Below are 15,060 nucleotides of genomic sequence, written 5' to 3' on the forward strand. Positions count from 1 at the left end.
AAATACACACACACATATACACTCACACTCGCACACATACTCACACACACACACACATATATATACACATACTCACACACACATACAAATAAACACACACATATACACTCGCATACACACACACACACACACACAAATACACACACACATATACACTGACACTCGCACACATACTCACACACACATATATACACACACACACAAATACACACACACATATACACTCGCACACATACTCACACACATATATACACACACACAAATACACACACACACATATACACTCACACTCGCACACATACTCACACACACACACAAATACACACACAGATATACACTCACACACATACTCACACACACACAAATACACACACACACACACACATATACACTCACACACACACATATATACACACACACACACACATATACACTCACACTCGCACACATACTCACACACATATATACACATACTCACACACATATATACACATACTAACACACATATATACACATACTCACACACATATATATACACATACTCACACACAGCTCTTGGGGCCCCCCAGCAGCCTTGCAGTCTCTCTCGCAGACTTTCAGGATGTGACCCCCAACCTCCTCCCCAGGATGGAAATAACCCCCCCCCCCCCAGCATGAAGGGGAGACAGTGAGGCGTCTGTGTGACATGGGGGGAAGTGTGACCTCTGACCCCCCCCCCCCCCACTATTATGAGTTAGGCACAGATACAGTATGGGGAGACTCCTCTGTATGATACAGTGTCCCCCCCCCCCCACAGCCTGCCCTATGGGCTATCGGCAAACTCCCATGCAGCACTGCTCTCACTAATCCTCTGATTGGCTCACCTACAGCCAGCGATCCAGTCATCTTATGGGCCCCTACCCAACAGTGAGAGATCCAGTCATCTTATGGGCCCCTACCCAACAGTGAGAGATCCAGTAATCATTATGGGCCCCTACCCAACAGTGAGAGATCCAGTCATCTTATGGGCCCCTACCCAACAGTGAGAGATCCAGTCATCTTATGGGCCCCTACCCAACAGTGAGAGATCCAGTCATCTTATGGGCCCCTACCCAACAGTGAGAGATCCAGTCATCTTATGGGCCCCTACCCAACAGTGAGAGATCCAGTAATCATTATGGGCCCCTACCCAACAGTGAGAGATCCAGTCATCTTATGGGCCCCTACCCAACAGTGAGAGATCCAGTCATCTTATGGGCCCCTACCCAACAGTGAGAGATCCAGTAATCATTATGGGCCCCTACCCAACAGTGAGAGATCCAGTCATCTTATGGGCCCCTACCCAACAGTGAGAGATCCAGTCATCTTATGGGCCCCTACCCAACAGTGAGAGATCCAGTCATCATTATGGGCCCCTACCCAACAGTGAGAGATCCAGTCATCCTATTGGCCCCTACCCAACAGTGAGAGATCCAGTCATCTTATGGGCCCCTACCCAACAGTGAGAGATCCAGTCATCTTATGGGCCCCTACCCAACAGTGAGAGATCCAGTCATCATTATGGGCCCCTACCCAACAGTGAGAGATCCAGTCATCATTATGGGCCCCTACCCAACAGTGAGAGATCCAGTCATCATTATGGGCCCCTACCCAACAGTGAGCGATCCAGTCATCCTATTGGCCCCTACCCAACAGTGAGAGATCCAGTCATCTTATGGGCCCCTACCCAACAGTGAGAGATCCAGTCATCTTATGGGCCCCTACCCAACAGTGAGAGATCCAGTCATCCTATTGGCCCCTACCCAACAGTGAGAGATCCAGTCATCTTATGGGCCCCTACCCAACAGTGAGAGATCCAGTCATCTTATGGGCCCCTACCCAACAGTGAGCGATCAAGTCATCCTATTGGCCCCTACCCAACAGTGAGAGATCCAGTCATCTTATGGGCCCCTACCCAACAGTGAGAGATCCAGTCATCTTATGGGCCCCTACCCAACAGTGAGAGATCCAGTCATCTTATGGGCCCCTACCCAACAGTGAGAGATCCAGTCATCATTATGGGCCCCTACCCAACAGTGAGAGATCTAGTCATCATTATGGGCCCCTACCCAACAGTGAGAGATCCAGTCATCCTATTGGCCCCTACCCAACAGTGAGAGATCCAGTCATCTTATGGGCCCCTACCCAACAGTGAGAGATCCAGTCATCTTATGGGCCCCTACCCAACAGTGAGAGATCCAGTCATCTTATGGGCCCCTACCCAACAGTGAGAGATCCAGTCATCTTATGGGCCCCAACCCAACAGTGAGAGATCCAGTCATCTTATGGGCCCCTACCCAACAGTGAGAGATCCAGTCATCATTATGGGCCCCTACCCAACAGTGAGAGATCCAGTCATCCTATTGGCCCCTACCCAACAGTGAGAGATCCAGTCATCATTACGGGCCCCTACCCAACAGTGAGAGATCCAGTCATCCTATTGGCCCCTACCCAACAGTGAGAGATCCAGTCATCATTATGGGCCCCTACCCAACAGTTACAGATCCAGTCATCATTATGGGCCCCTACCCAACAACGAGAGATCCAGTCATCATTATTGGCCCCTACCCAACAGTGAGAGATCCAGTCATCCTATTGGCCCCTACCCAACAGTGAGAGATCCAGTCATCTTATGGGCCCCTACCCAACAGCGAGAGATCCACTCATCATTATGGGCCCCTACCCAACAGTGAGAGATCCACTCATCCTATTGGCCCCTACCCAACAGTGAGAGATCCAGTCATCATTATGGGCCCCTACCCAACAGTGAGAGATCCAGTCATCATTATGGAACCCTACCCAGCAGTGAGAGATCCAGTCATCCTATTGGCCCCTACCCAACAGTCAGAGATCCAGTCATCATTATGGGCCCCTACCCAACAGTGAGAGATCCAGTCATCATTATGGGCCCCTACCCAACAGTGAGAGATCCAGTCATCCTATTGGCCCCTACCCAACAGTGAGAGATCTAGTCATCATTATGGGCCCCTACCCAACAGTGAGAGATCCAGTCATGATTATTGGCCCCTACCCAACAGTCAGAGATCCAGTCATCATTATTGGCCCCTACCCTACATGCAGATATCCACTTATTATTAGGAGCCCATACCCTGCAGTCAGGGAGCCAGACGTCATTATGGGCCCCTGTCTTACAGCCACAGAGTCATTTATCAGTTTGGGCCCCTACACTAAAGCTAGAGAGCGTCCCTCACCTACAACCACATAACCAATTATCACTATGGGCCCAACCTCCCTATCATTATGGGCCCATACCAGGCATCCAGAGAGACAGTCATCATTATGGGCCCATACCAGGCATCCAGAGAGACAGTCATCATTATGGGCCCATACCAGGCATCCAGAGAGACAGTCATCATTATGGGCCCATACCAGGCATCCAGAGAGACAGTCATCATTATGGGCCCATACCAGGCATCCAGAGAGACAGTCATCATTATGGGCCCATACCAGGCATCCAGAGAGACAGTCATCATTATGGGCCCATACCAGGCATCCAGAGAGACAGTCATCATTATGGGTCCATACCAGGGATCCAGAGAACCAATCACATAAAGTCTGACAGTGAATGATCAGGTAATATCGACTATCTTTTCCCCAATTGTAACCTGAGCCCAAGTCCCCAGAGGCAGTGGTGGTCAGGTAAGGTGGGTGAGGTATTTAACCTTGAACCCTTTCAGTGCTGGATGGAAAGTGATATCTCGGCACAGCACAATGTGCATTTGGGGATCCCAACTGGCCTCCCAATCCTCCATCCCAATGCTGCCCCTGGGGGTATCTCTTAAATGTTTTCTTTTCCATCCCCAAGTATTTTTTAATATAAGTTTGAGGATCTTCATATGGAGGGATTTGCGTCTCCAGCTGGGACTGATTTGTAATTTCTGACCGCACTAAATTGTTTCCATATTCACCCCCACCGCCCCTCTCCATATTCCTCCCATAAGTGAAACATGTATAAGTACCAACACGTGGGTAAGGCAGGGATGCCCGGGCACCTGGGCAGGGGAGGGCTCACTGGGCAGCGATGCTCATTGGGTAGGACTTCCTGCATTTATAAACAGATTGTTTGCCCAGGGCCTCACAGAAGAGGGAGTCAAAGCCTTGAGCCCCCCATGGTCTCCCTCCCTACATGGCTGCTTTTATTATGTACAAAATGTAACAAGACCCCAACTTAGGGCACAAGAGCTTGACCCCCAGCAGTTAACAGGATGCTCTCCAAAACCATGAAACAAATTGTACCCACCAGTCAGGCACGGTGGATGAAGCAATGCCATATAGATGGAGACTTGGGGAAACTCAGGAGCTGAAGGACACACTGGAACGGGAACAAAATGCACCATATTGGAGAACCTGTTGTCCATCAGAACACTTGTCACATTAGAGGGATCAACTCTAAAGTCCCTGCTTTACCCATCAGGAAAGGGAAGAGGCTGAGAACCTCATCAATACCTGATATGGTCAATGAGAAAGTAGAACATCCACATTCCCGATCAATACCGCAGTCCTTTGGTCATCGAGAAGGTAGAACATCCACATTCCTGATCAATACCGCAGTCCTATGGTTATCGAGAAGGTAGAACATTCACATTCCTGATCAATACCGCAGTCCTATGGTTATCGAGAAGGTAGAACATCCACATTCCTGATCAATACCGCAGTCCTTTGGTTATCGAGATGGTAGAACATCCACATTCCTGATCAATACCGCAGTCCTATGGTTATCGAGAAGGTAGAACATTCACATTCCCGATCAATACCGCAGTCCTATGGTTATCGAGAAGGTAGAACATTCACATTCCCGATCGATACCGCAGTCTTATGGTCATTGAGATGGTAGAACATCCACATTCCTGATCAATGCCGCAGTCTTATGGTTATCGAGAAGGTAGAACATCCACATTCCCGATCAATACCGCAGTCCTATGGTCATTGAGAAGGTAGAACATCCACATTTCTTCAAACTCAAGTTTTTCAGAGAAGTTGGAGAGACAGGAATGTCTGGCACGGTCGTATGGATTGATAGACAACAGTGCCAATGTACCAGTAGAACCATATGCAATAGGATTATGCTGTTGTCACCAGAGGAGACACCGGTCACCGGACACGCCCTTGGGCCAGGAAGCCAGGTGTTCTGTTGCTTGTTCCATGGGTGACTGTACCAAAGTGCAGTATTCTGGAGGAGGCCTTGCAGACACCACTTGGACGTCTGAGATTTCCCTTAAGCAAAGAAACCAGCTGATTTACCCATTGGTCCTCTCTCTCCCAAAGACCAGCTGCCCAAGGGAATGCTTCATGAAAAGGTCCCCTGTCCTACCCAGAGCTAAACTGGGAGGGGTGACCTCAGAACTGAATGAAGAGCTGGTTTAGGAAGCCCCGGCAGAATCCAGAACCCCTAGCAAAGGACAAATGGATCTTTGGCCCAAGCATGTGGTTAGGGGAAGCTTGGGCAGATGCAGGGAACCCAAGCTTGGTGCTGAGGATCTGAGGTGGATTAAAGCTTGCAGAGTTACCCTGGGATGTACTAAGGAGCCTGATGCATTTGTTGGACCTGATTCTGCACAAACACTACTACTACAGTAGGTTCCAGTGAAGTAGCGGGATATGTTCAGAAACAGAGGTGAGGCCGCTAAGCGTCCATTGCTAGGCACAACCATCTCTGGCTTATTGGGCCACCTACGCACTAAGCGAAACCAGGCAGAGCCAATCACTGGGCTGTGGGAATATTTGACCTGTTTGTCAAGGACCAATTTGGCTGGATATCGTTTAGCAGGACAGTCCCTAGTGTCCCATACAGAGGGCAATATGTTGCGACCCAGACCCTTGAGATGTTTATTGGTCCATGTACGGCCACGTTAGGTCCAGACTCAGAGTCAGGTTTCACAGTAATCCATAAAACAGGCAGAGGCTTGGGACAGGTGGCACGAGATCTGCAGTCCGGGCAGGGGTCAGGGCAACGTAATCCCTCCTAACATGGGGCAGTTAATGTGTGTTACTAAAGGGAGAGCAAAGGGCAGCTGGAGCAGAAGGTACCGTGAAAACCTTCAGAGCTGAAGTTCTAGGCCCTTTAGGAACCTCTCTCCATTATTGGGTCCCTAGCGTGTTGCACAGTGGGCCGCCTCGTTAGAGCCTAATCATAACAAGAGGAAGCATTATGATTCTCGTTCTTATTAGATGAGGTCATGTGACCCCCTAAATTCCACATCTGACCCCATTCTATTGTGTGTTTCCTGTCTCAGCCGGCCCAGTGCTGATAAACAGCTGTAGCCCCCTGTCCTCCACCAATCACAGCCCTAGGGACAGTGCCCCAACCTGGTACCACTAGCACCACAACTGGGCAGCAGCAAGAACAGCCCCTCGGTTTGGTTCTGTTGGAACAGCGCCCCAGTTTGGCAGCAGTAAGAACAGTTCCAGTATCCGGTACCGCTGGGAACACTGGCTCAGTCCAGCCCAACTGGGACAAGAAGTGAAAGTGCCGCCGCTCATTGACACTAATGTTTCTGTGGTGCCGCTGCCACTTCCCGGCCCAATGTCAGTGACCTCAGGATGTCTGCACCGTGGCCCCCCCCCTGCTAGTGTCCGGAGTGGGACATTCCAAATCCTCCGATTTCCTCTCACACCACCCAGTGGCTTCCTGCAGCCACAGGGCTTGTCACTAACTGGGAGCTACTGGGTGACATGGGGGGGAGGCCAGGGGACAGTGGGGTACTAGGGCCCCTCACTGGGGAGACAGGGGGGTAATGACCCGTCACTGGGGAGATGGGTGTAAGGGCCCCTCACTGGGGAGAAAGGGGGGTAATGACCCGTCACTGGGGAGATGGGGGTAAGGGCCCCTCATTGGGGAGACAGGGGTACAAGGACCCCTCACTGGGGAGACAGGGGGGTAATGACCCGTCACTGGGGAGATGGGTGTAAGGGCCCCTCACTGGGGAGACAGGGGTGTAAGGGCCCCTCACTGAGGAGATGGGTGTAAGGGCCCCTCACTGAGGAGATGGGGGTAAGGGCCCCTCACTGGGGAGACAGGGGTAAGGGCCCCTCACTGGGGAGACAGGGGTACAAGGGCCCCTCACTGGGGAGATGGGTGTAAGGGCCCCTCACTGGGGAGATGGGTGTAAGTGCCCCTCACTGGGGAGATGGAGTGTAAGGGCCCCTCACTGGGGAGATGGGTGTAAGGGCCCCTCACTGGGGAGAGGGGTGTAAGGGCCCCTCACTGGGGAGATGGGTGTAAGTGCCCCTCACTGGGGAGATGGAGTGTAAGGGCCCCTCACTGGGGAGAGGGGTGTAAGGGCCCCTCACTGGGGAGATGGGTGTAAGGGCCCCTCACTGGGGAGATGGGTGTAAGGGCCCCTCACTGGGGAGATGGAGTGTAAGGGCCCCTCACTGGGGAGATGGGTGTAAGTGCCCCTCACTGGGGAGATGGGTGTAAGTGCCCCTCACTGGGGAGATGGAGTGTAAGGGCCCCTCACTGGGGAGAGGGGTGTAAGGGCCCCTCACTGGGGAGATGAGTGTAAGGGCCCCTCACTGGGGAGATGAATGTAAGGGCCCCTCACTGGGGAGATGGGTGTAAGTGCCCCTCACTGGGGAGATGGGTGTAAGTGCCCCTCACTGGGGAGATGGAGTGTAAGGGCCCCTCACTGGGGAGATGGAGTGTAAGGGCCCCTCACTGGGGAGAGGGGTGTAAGGGCCCCTCACTGGGGAGATGGAGTGTAAGTGCCCCTCACTGGGGAGAGGGGTGTAAGGGCCCCTCACTGGGGAGATGGGTGTAAGTGCCCCTCACTGGGGAGATGGGTGTAAGTGCCCCTCACTGGGGAGATGGGTGTAAGTGCCCCTCACTGGGGAGATGGGTGTAAGTGCCCCTCACTGGGGAGATGGGTGTAAGTGCCCCTCACTGGGGAGATGGAGTGTAAGGGCCCCTCACTGGGGAGAGGGGTGTAAGGGCCCCTCACTGGGGAGATGGAGTGTAAGGGCCCCTCACTGGGGAGAGGGGTGTAAGGGCCCCTCACTGGGGAGATGGAGTGTAAGTGCCCCTCACTGGGGAGATGGAGTGTAAGGGCCCCTCACTGGGGAGATGGAGTGTAAGGGCCCCTCACTGGGGAGATGGGTGTAAGTGCCCCTCACTGGGGAGAAGGGTGTAAGTGCCCCTCACTGGGGAGATGGGTGTAAGGGCCCCTCACTGGGGAGATGGAGTGTAAGTGCCCCTCACTGGGGAGATGGGTGTAAGGGCCCCTCACTGGGGAGATGGAGTGTAAGGGCCCCTCACTGGGGAGATGGGTGTAAGTGCCCCTCACTGGGGAGAAGGGTGTAAGGACCCCTCACTGGGGAGATGGAGTGTAAGTGCCCCTCACTGTGGAAATGGGCGTAAGGGCCCCTCACTGGGGAGATGGGTGTAAGTGCCCCTCACTGTGGAAATGGGCGTAAGGGCCCCTCACTGGGGAGATGGAGTGTAAGGGCCCCTCACTGGGGAGATGGGTGTAAGTGCCCCTCACTGGGGAAATGGGCGTAAGGGCCCCTCACTGGGGAGATGGGGTGTAAGGGCCCCTCACTGGGGAGATGGAGTGTAAGGGCCCCTCACTGGGGAGATGGAGTGTAAGTGCCCCTCACTGGGGAGATGGAGTGTAAGTGCCCCTCACTGGGGAGATGGGTGTAAGTGCCCCTCACTGGGGAGATGGGGTGTAAGTGCCCCTCACTGGGAAGATGGAGTGTAAGGGCCCCTCACTGGGGAGATGGGTGTAAGTGCCCCTCACTGGGGAGATGGGGTGTAAGTGCCCCTCACTGGGAAGATGGAGTGTAAGGGCCCCTCACTGGGGAGATGGGTGTAAGGGCCCCTCACTGGGGAGATGGAGTGTAAGTGCCCCTCACTGGGGAGATGGGTGTAAGTGCCCCTCACTGGGGAGATGGGGTGTAAGTGCCCCTCACTGGGGAGATGGAGTGTAAGGGCCCCTCACTGGGGAGAGGGGTGTAAGGGCCCCTCACTGGGGAGATGGAGTGTAAGGGCCCCTCACTGGGGAGATGGGTGTAAGTGCCCCTCACTGGGGAGATGGGTGTAAGTGCCCCTCACTGGGGAGATGGAGTGTAAGGGCCCCTCACTGGGGAGAGGGGTGTAAGGGCCCCTCACTGGGGAGATGGGTGTAAGGGCCCCTCACTGGGGAGATGGGTGTAAGTGCCCCTCACTGGGGAGATGGAGTGTAAGGGCCCCTCACTGGGGAGAGGGGTGTAAGGGCCCCTCACTGGGGAGAGGGGTGTAAGGGCCCCTCACTGGGGAGATGGAGTGTAAGTGCCCCTCACTGGGGAGATGGGTGTAAGTGCCCCTCACTGGGGAGATGGAGTGTAAGGGCCCCTCACTGGGGAGAGGGGTGTAAGGGCCCCTCACTGGGGAGATGGAGTGTAAGTGCCCCTCACTGGGGAGATGGGTGTAAGTGCCCCTCACTGGGGAGATGGAGTGTAAGGGCCCCTCACTGGGGAGAGGGGTGTAAGGGCCCCTCACTGGGGAGATGGAGTGTAAGGGCCCCTCACTGGGGAGATGGAGTGTAAGGGCCCCTCACTGGGGAGATGGAGTGTAAGGGCCCCTCACTGGGGAGATGGGTGTAAGGGCCCCTCACTGGGGAGATGGAGTGTAAGGCCCCTCACTGGGGAGATGGGTGTAAGGGCCCCTCACTGGGGAGATGGAGTGTAAGGGCCCCTCACTGGGGAGATGGGTGTAAGTGCCCCTCACTGGGGAGATGGGTGTAAGGGCCCCTCACTGGGGAGATGGAGTGTAAGGGCCCCTCACTGGGGAGATGGGTGTAAGTGCCCCTCACTGTGGAAATGGGCGTAAGGGCCCCTCACTGGGGAGATGGAGTGTAAGGGCCCCTCACTGGGGAAATGGGCGTAAGGGCCCCTCACTGGGGAAATGGGTGTAAGGGCCCCTCACTGGGGAGATGGGGTGTAAGGGCCCCTCACTGGGGAGATGGGGTGTAAGGGCCCCTCACTGGGGAGAGGGGTGTAAGGGCCCCTCACTGGGGAGATGGGCGTAAGGGCCCCTCACTGGGGAGATGGGTGTAAGGGCCCCTCACTGGGGAGACAGGGGGGTAAGGGCCCCTCACTGGGAAGATGGGTGTAAGGGCCCCTCACTGGGGAGATGGGTGTAAGGGCCCCTCACCGGGGAGATGGGTGTAAGGGCCCCTCACCGGGGAGATGGGTGTAAGGGCCCCTCACTGGGGAGATGGGTGTAAGGGCCCCTCACTGGGGAGAGGGGTGTAAGGGCCCCTCACTGGGGAGATGGGTGTAAGGGCCCCTCACTGGGGAGATGGGTGTAAGGGCCCCTCGTTCTCGCCCTGCATTGGGCTGATTTGGCCAAGAGACCCATGAGGAGCCCCCATTACAGGGGAAAATGTCAGTTGGGCCACAGGGTATGTGATAGGGTTCATTCTCAGTCTGGGGGCATTAGCTCAGGGTTAGCTACTCCTGGGGGTGAATCCCTGGGGCTTATGGGGCCAAACCTCACCTCTTGCCCCACTTTACTGACAGAAGCCGAGGCCCATCCCTAACTGAGTCACGCTTAGTAAATTAGCTGATGGGTAAATTAGTAAATTAAGTGATGGGTAAATTAGTAAATTAAGTGATGGGTAAATTAGTAAATTAAGTGATGGGTAAATTAGTAAATTAAGTGATGGATGCACTAATTGGCTCCCTTGCAGTTCATACTGTGGGCAGCAGGGGGCGACAGGCACACAGCTCACAACCCACAGCCCAGATCCCTGTCCCACGTATGGGACGCAATGGTGCCAGCAGGAACAACCAGCGCTGTGTGGGGCACTGGGAGATCCGACTCCCCCTCGGGCTGGGGGGGGGTTACCTATTTGTCAAGATGCCCAATTGTACAACATCTATGGGGCAATTAGTTGGGTATTTGTATCACTTGTGTTACCGAGTATAGCGGATAAATAGGGATTGTGATGCTATTTACACAACTCCAGGGTGCCACCAAGCTGAGTAAGGGTGCCACCAAGCTGAGTAAGGGTGCCCCCAAGCTGAGTAAGGGTGCCACCAAGCTGAGTAAGGGTGCCCCCAAGCTGAGTAAGGGTGCCACCAAGCTGAGTAAGGGTGCCACCAAGCTGAGTAAGGGTGCCCCCAAGCTGAGTAAGGGTGCCCCCAAGCTGAGTAAGGGTGCCACCAAGCTGAGTAAGGGTGCCCCCAAGCTGAGTAAGGGTGCCCCCAAGCTGAGTAAGGGTGCCCCCAAGCTGAGTAAGGGTGCCACCAAGCTGAGTAAGGGTGCCCCTAAGAGTTAGGATGCAGGTGAGTGAATGAATTCTGCAAGGGACAGACAATAGGGACACCCCCACAATGTGAGGTACCAATAGGGGTCCCTGGGCCCAGAACTCGCCCCAGAGGGCAGGGAGAGAGGAGCGGCCCCCACACCTTTATCCCATGTCCCTCTCATTTTATTGTCATCCTCTCCCTTTTGTGCCCAGGAACTTGGGTTTGTGCCACCTCCTGTCATTGTATCAGTCCCGGCCGGTCCGACGCATTGTTCCTTCCCTGCTTTGTGCCGCGTACGGGCACCTCCCGACCCAGAGTCAGGTTACTGGGGCCCCTCCTGCGGGGGGATTCCGTAATGGGAAAGGGGGGGCGCTCTGAGTAACTCTGTGCCTTCAGCTCCATCCTCCTCCTTTATACACCATAATCCTATATATTCCTTATACATCCCCTTCCCATACATGCCCTGGGTACCCCTGGAACTATAGCGGGGTGACTGTTACCCCAATGTTTCTATATATCTGTAACCTTGTTATGGGCTAAGGGGGCCCAGCCTGAAGGCCAGTTAGGGGGGGATTTGGGGTGAGTGCTTATTTGTGCCCTGGGTACCCCTGGAACTATAGCGGGGTGACTGTTACCCCAATGTTTCTATATATCTGTAACCTTGTTATGGGCTAAGGGGGCCCAGCCTGAAGGCCAGTTAGGGGGGGATTTGGGGTGAGTGCTTATTTGTGCCCTGGGTACCCCTGGAACTATAGCGGGGTGACTGTTACCCCAATGTTTCTATATATCTGTAACCTTGTTATGGGCTAAGGGGGCCCAGCCTGAAGGCCAGTTAGGGGGGGATTTGGGGTGAGTGCTTATTTGTGCCCTGGGTACCCCTGGAACTATAGCGGGGTGACTGTTACCCCAATGTTTCTATATATCTGTAACCCTGTTATGGGCTAAGGGGGCCCAGCCTGAAGGCCAGTTAGGGGGGGATTTGGGGTGAGTGCTTATTTGTGCCCTGGGTACCCCTGGAACTATAGCAGGGTGACTGTTACCCCAATGTTTCTATATATCTGTAACCATTAATATTTAAGTCCCTAGAATGCCCTTATAGTGGGGGGCTGGGGGTTCAGGAGAATAAAGCAGACTCATGAGCTTTGCAGGCAGTGAGGGGTCAGTGTGGGGGCCACACACCAGTACTAGGGTTCTGCACCATGGGACAAGCATAAGCCGTGCATCTGCAATTGGGGCACCAATGAGAGCTGATGGATACAGTCTGGGCTGGGCTTGCAATCTCAGTGGCCTCCTCCAACAGGCCCTTATGGGGCTCAATGAATGATCCGAGTGTCGGCCCCTGGCCATGCATGCTGTAGTGCACAGTGGGGCCCCATAGGCATGTAGGGCCCTTCCCCTGACCATTTCCAGTATCCGGCAGCCCAATTAATAGTGACTATGGCAGCCCCCAGCATGCACTGGGGCAACCCCCATAACCAATAACCTTGTACCTTGGATGTCAGTTGTTCCATCGGCCGGAGATGCCGGAACATGGGTGAGCCGCGGCCTGTACTGGTCATTTGGGCTGTTGGCTCGGAGAAAAGGCTACAAAGGAGGCCGCCAGTCCGTGTATGGTCCCTCGGTACCGAATGCGCCAAATGCTGCTCACTGGCTCTGTATTAAAGGGATAGTTTACCTTTAATATGTTATAGAATGGCCAATTCTAAGCAACTTTTCAATTGGTCTTCATTATTTATTTCTTATAGTTTTTGCTTTCTCTTCTGACTCTTTGCAGCTTCCAAATGGGGGTCACTGACCCCGGCAGCCAAACCCTATTGCTCTGTGAGGCTCCAGTTTTATTGTTATTGTTACTTTTTATTCTTTATCTTTCTATTCAGCCCCTCCCCTATTCATATACCAGTCTCTCATCCAAACCACTCCCTGGTTGCTAAGGTAATTGGAGCCCTAGCAACAGGATAACTGACCCTGGCAGCCAAACCCTATTGCTCTGTGAGGCTCCAGTTTTATTGTTATTGTTACTTTTTATTCTTTATCTTTCTATTCAGCCCCTCTCCTATTCATATATCTGTCACCCTCTCAAACCACTCCCCGGTTACTAAGGTAAACTGGACCCTAGCAACCAAATAACTGCTGCAATTCCAAACTGGAGAGCTGCCTAACAAACAGTACAATAACTGAATATCACTCTCTCCATCATATTACATCATACAGGGGCAGATTCGAGCTGAAGCCCCCTCAGGCAGCTTATCTGCCCCATAGGGGTACCTCACACAGCCCTACCCGACCAATATGTGGCCAAAAATCAGTGCTTCAGGCATTGGTGCAGCTCCCAGTCCGGCTGCCTGCATGGGGCAATTATATTTGTACAGATAGTGTAAAACACACGTTGCTGTTGCGGCGGCCCCTCAGCCGGTCGGTCAGTGGTTCTGTCAGTCGGTGGCTCTGTGTCTCCCCAGTCAGTCAGATCTGGCCCCGCCCCCAAGGTGTAGCGAATCGGCGGCTCACGAATAAAGGTCCGACAGCAGCCAATCATGGTGGAGATGGGCGTGCCCAGTCCCGCCTAGTCCCGCCCAGTCTGCCCGAGTGAGTGGCAGTGAGGGGAGCGGAGAGTTAGTTCGGGACGGAGCGGAGGGAAGCGCTGCGCGGATTTCACTGGGGCGAATTGTCCCTTCCTCCCTGCCCCCTACACTCCCGGGAGCGGCGGCACCTCCTCTGCTTGGGACCCTCGGACATTGCCGGAGTGGGGGCTGCTGGGATAGTGCTGAGCGGAACCCCCCGGCTGCACAGTAATGCCTGCCCTTAGCTTTGGGGGTCCTGCCTTGGTTAAGGGGGCCGCACGTCTGTGTAATTCCCCGTCCTGATTGGATTGTATTGGGGGGTCCCGACTGGATTGAGCACCCCTCTGTATTGGGGGTCCCGACTGGATTGAGCACCCCTCTGTATTGGGGGTCCCGACTGGATTGAGCACCCCTCTGTATTGGGGGTCCCGACTGGATTGAGCACCCCTCTGTATTGGGGGTCCCGACTGGATTGAGCACCCCTCTGTATTGGGGGTCCCGACTGGATTACCGGTACCGGACATCTTTATTGTGGGGGGGTCCTGGCCGAATTAAGGGTACTGCGCCCCTTGGTACTTTGGGGTCCTGGCTGAATTAAGGGTATCCCTGCTGCCCCTTGTGTTTAGGGGTGCTGCATGGATTAGAGACGCTGATCCCCCTTGACATTGGGGTTCCCCCCCGGTGTTGGGGTGTCCGGCTGGTTTGGGGGTTCTGCTCACCTCCCTATTGTGTTTGTGATCTGCTTGGATCTTTCTGACTCCCCCATGGATCTCTCGCTGCTGTTCCTGTGGATCCCCATCTCGCTGGCTCTAGAAGGTAATGTATAGAGTGGGGGGGGGTATGTGATTTGGGGGTATGTAATATGGTATGTAATATGGGGTGTGTGTGGGTATGTAATATGGGGGGTATGTAATATGGGGTGTGTGTGGGTATGTAATATGGGGGGTATGTAATATGGTGTGTGTGTGGGTATGTAATATGGGGTGGGTGTGTAATATGGGGGGGTATGTGGGTATGTAATATGGTGGGTATGTGGGTTTGTAATATGGGGGGTATGTGGGTATGTAATATGGTGGGTATGTGGGTTTGTAATATGGGGGGTATGTGGGTATGTAATATGGTGGGTATGTAATATTGGGGGTATGTGGGTATGTAATATTGGGGGTATGTGGGTATGTAATATGGGGGGTACGTGGGTATGTAATATGGGGGTATGTAAAATTGGGGGTAT

At 54.0% G+C, this 15,060-nt stretch overlaps 1 protein-coding gene across 1 annotated transcript in view; it reads left to right on the forward strand.

Annotated features, from left to right (window-relative positions):
* Positions 1–13,808: 13,808 nt before the first annotated feature.
* The window catches only part of ephb4 (EPH receptor B4), a 39,532-nt gene continuing 38,280 nt past the window's right edge, over positions 13,809–15,060 (forward strand). The window contains exon 1 of the mRNA XM_031899636.1: positions 13,809–14,645. Within this exon, the coding sequence (XP_031755496.1) occupies positions 14,594–14,645 (52 nt within the window). The 5' untranslated portion in view covers positions 13,809–14,593. The remainder of the gene's footprint in view (positions 14,646–15,060) is intronic.

Source organism: Xenopus tropicalis, chromosome 3, assembly GCF_000004195.4.
Source record: "Xenopus tropicalis strain Nigerian chromosome 3, UCB_Xtro_10.0, whole genome shotgun sequence".
NCBI classification, from domain to species: Eukaryota; Metazoa; Chordata; class Amphibia; order Anura; family Pipidae; genus Xenopus; species Xenopus tropicalis.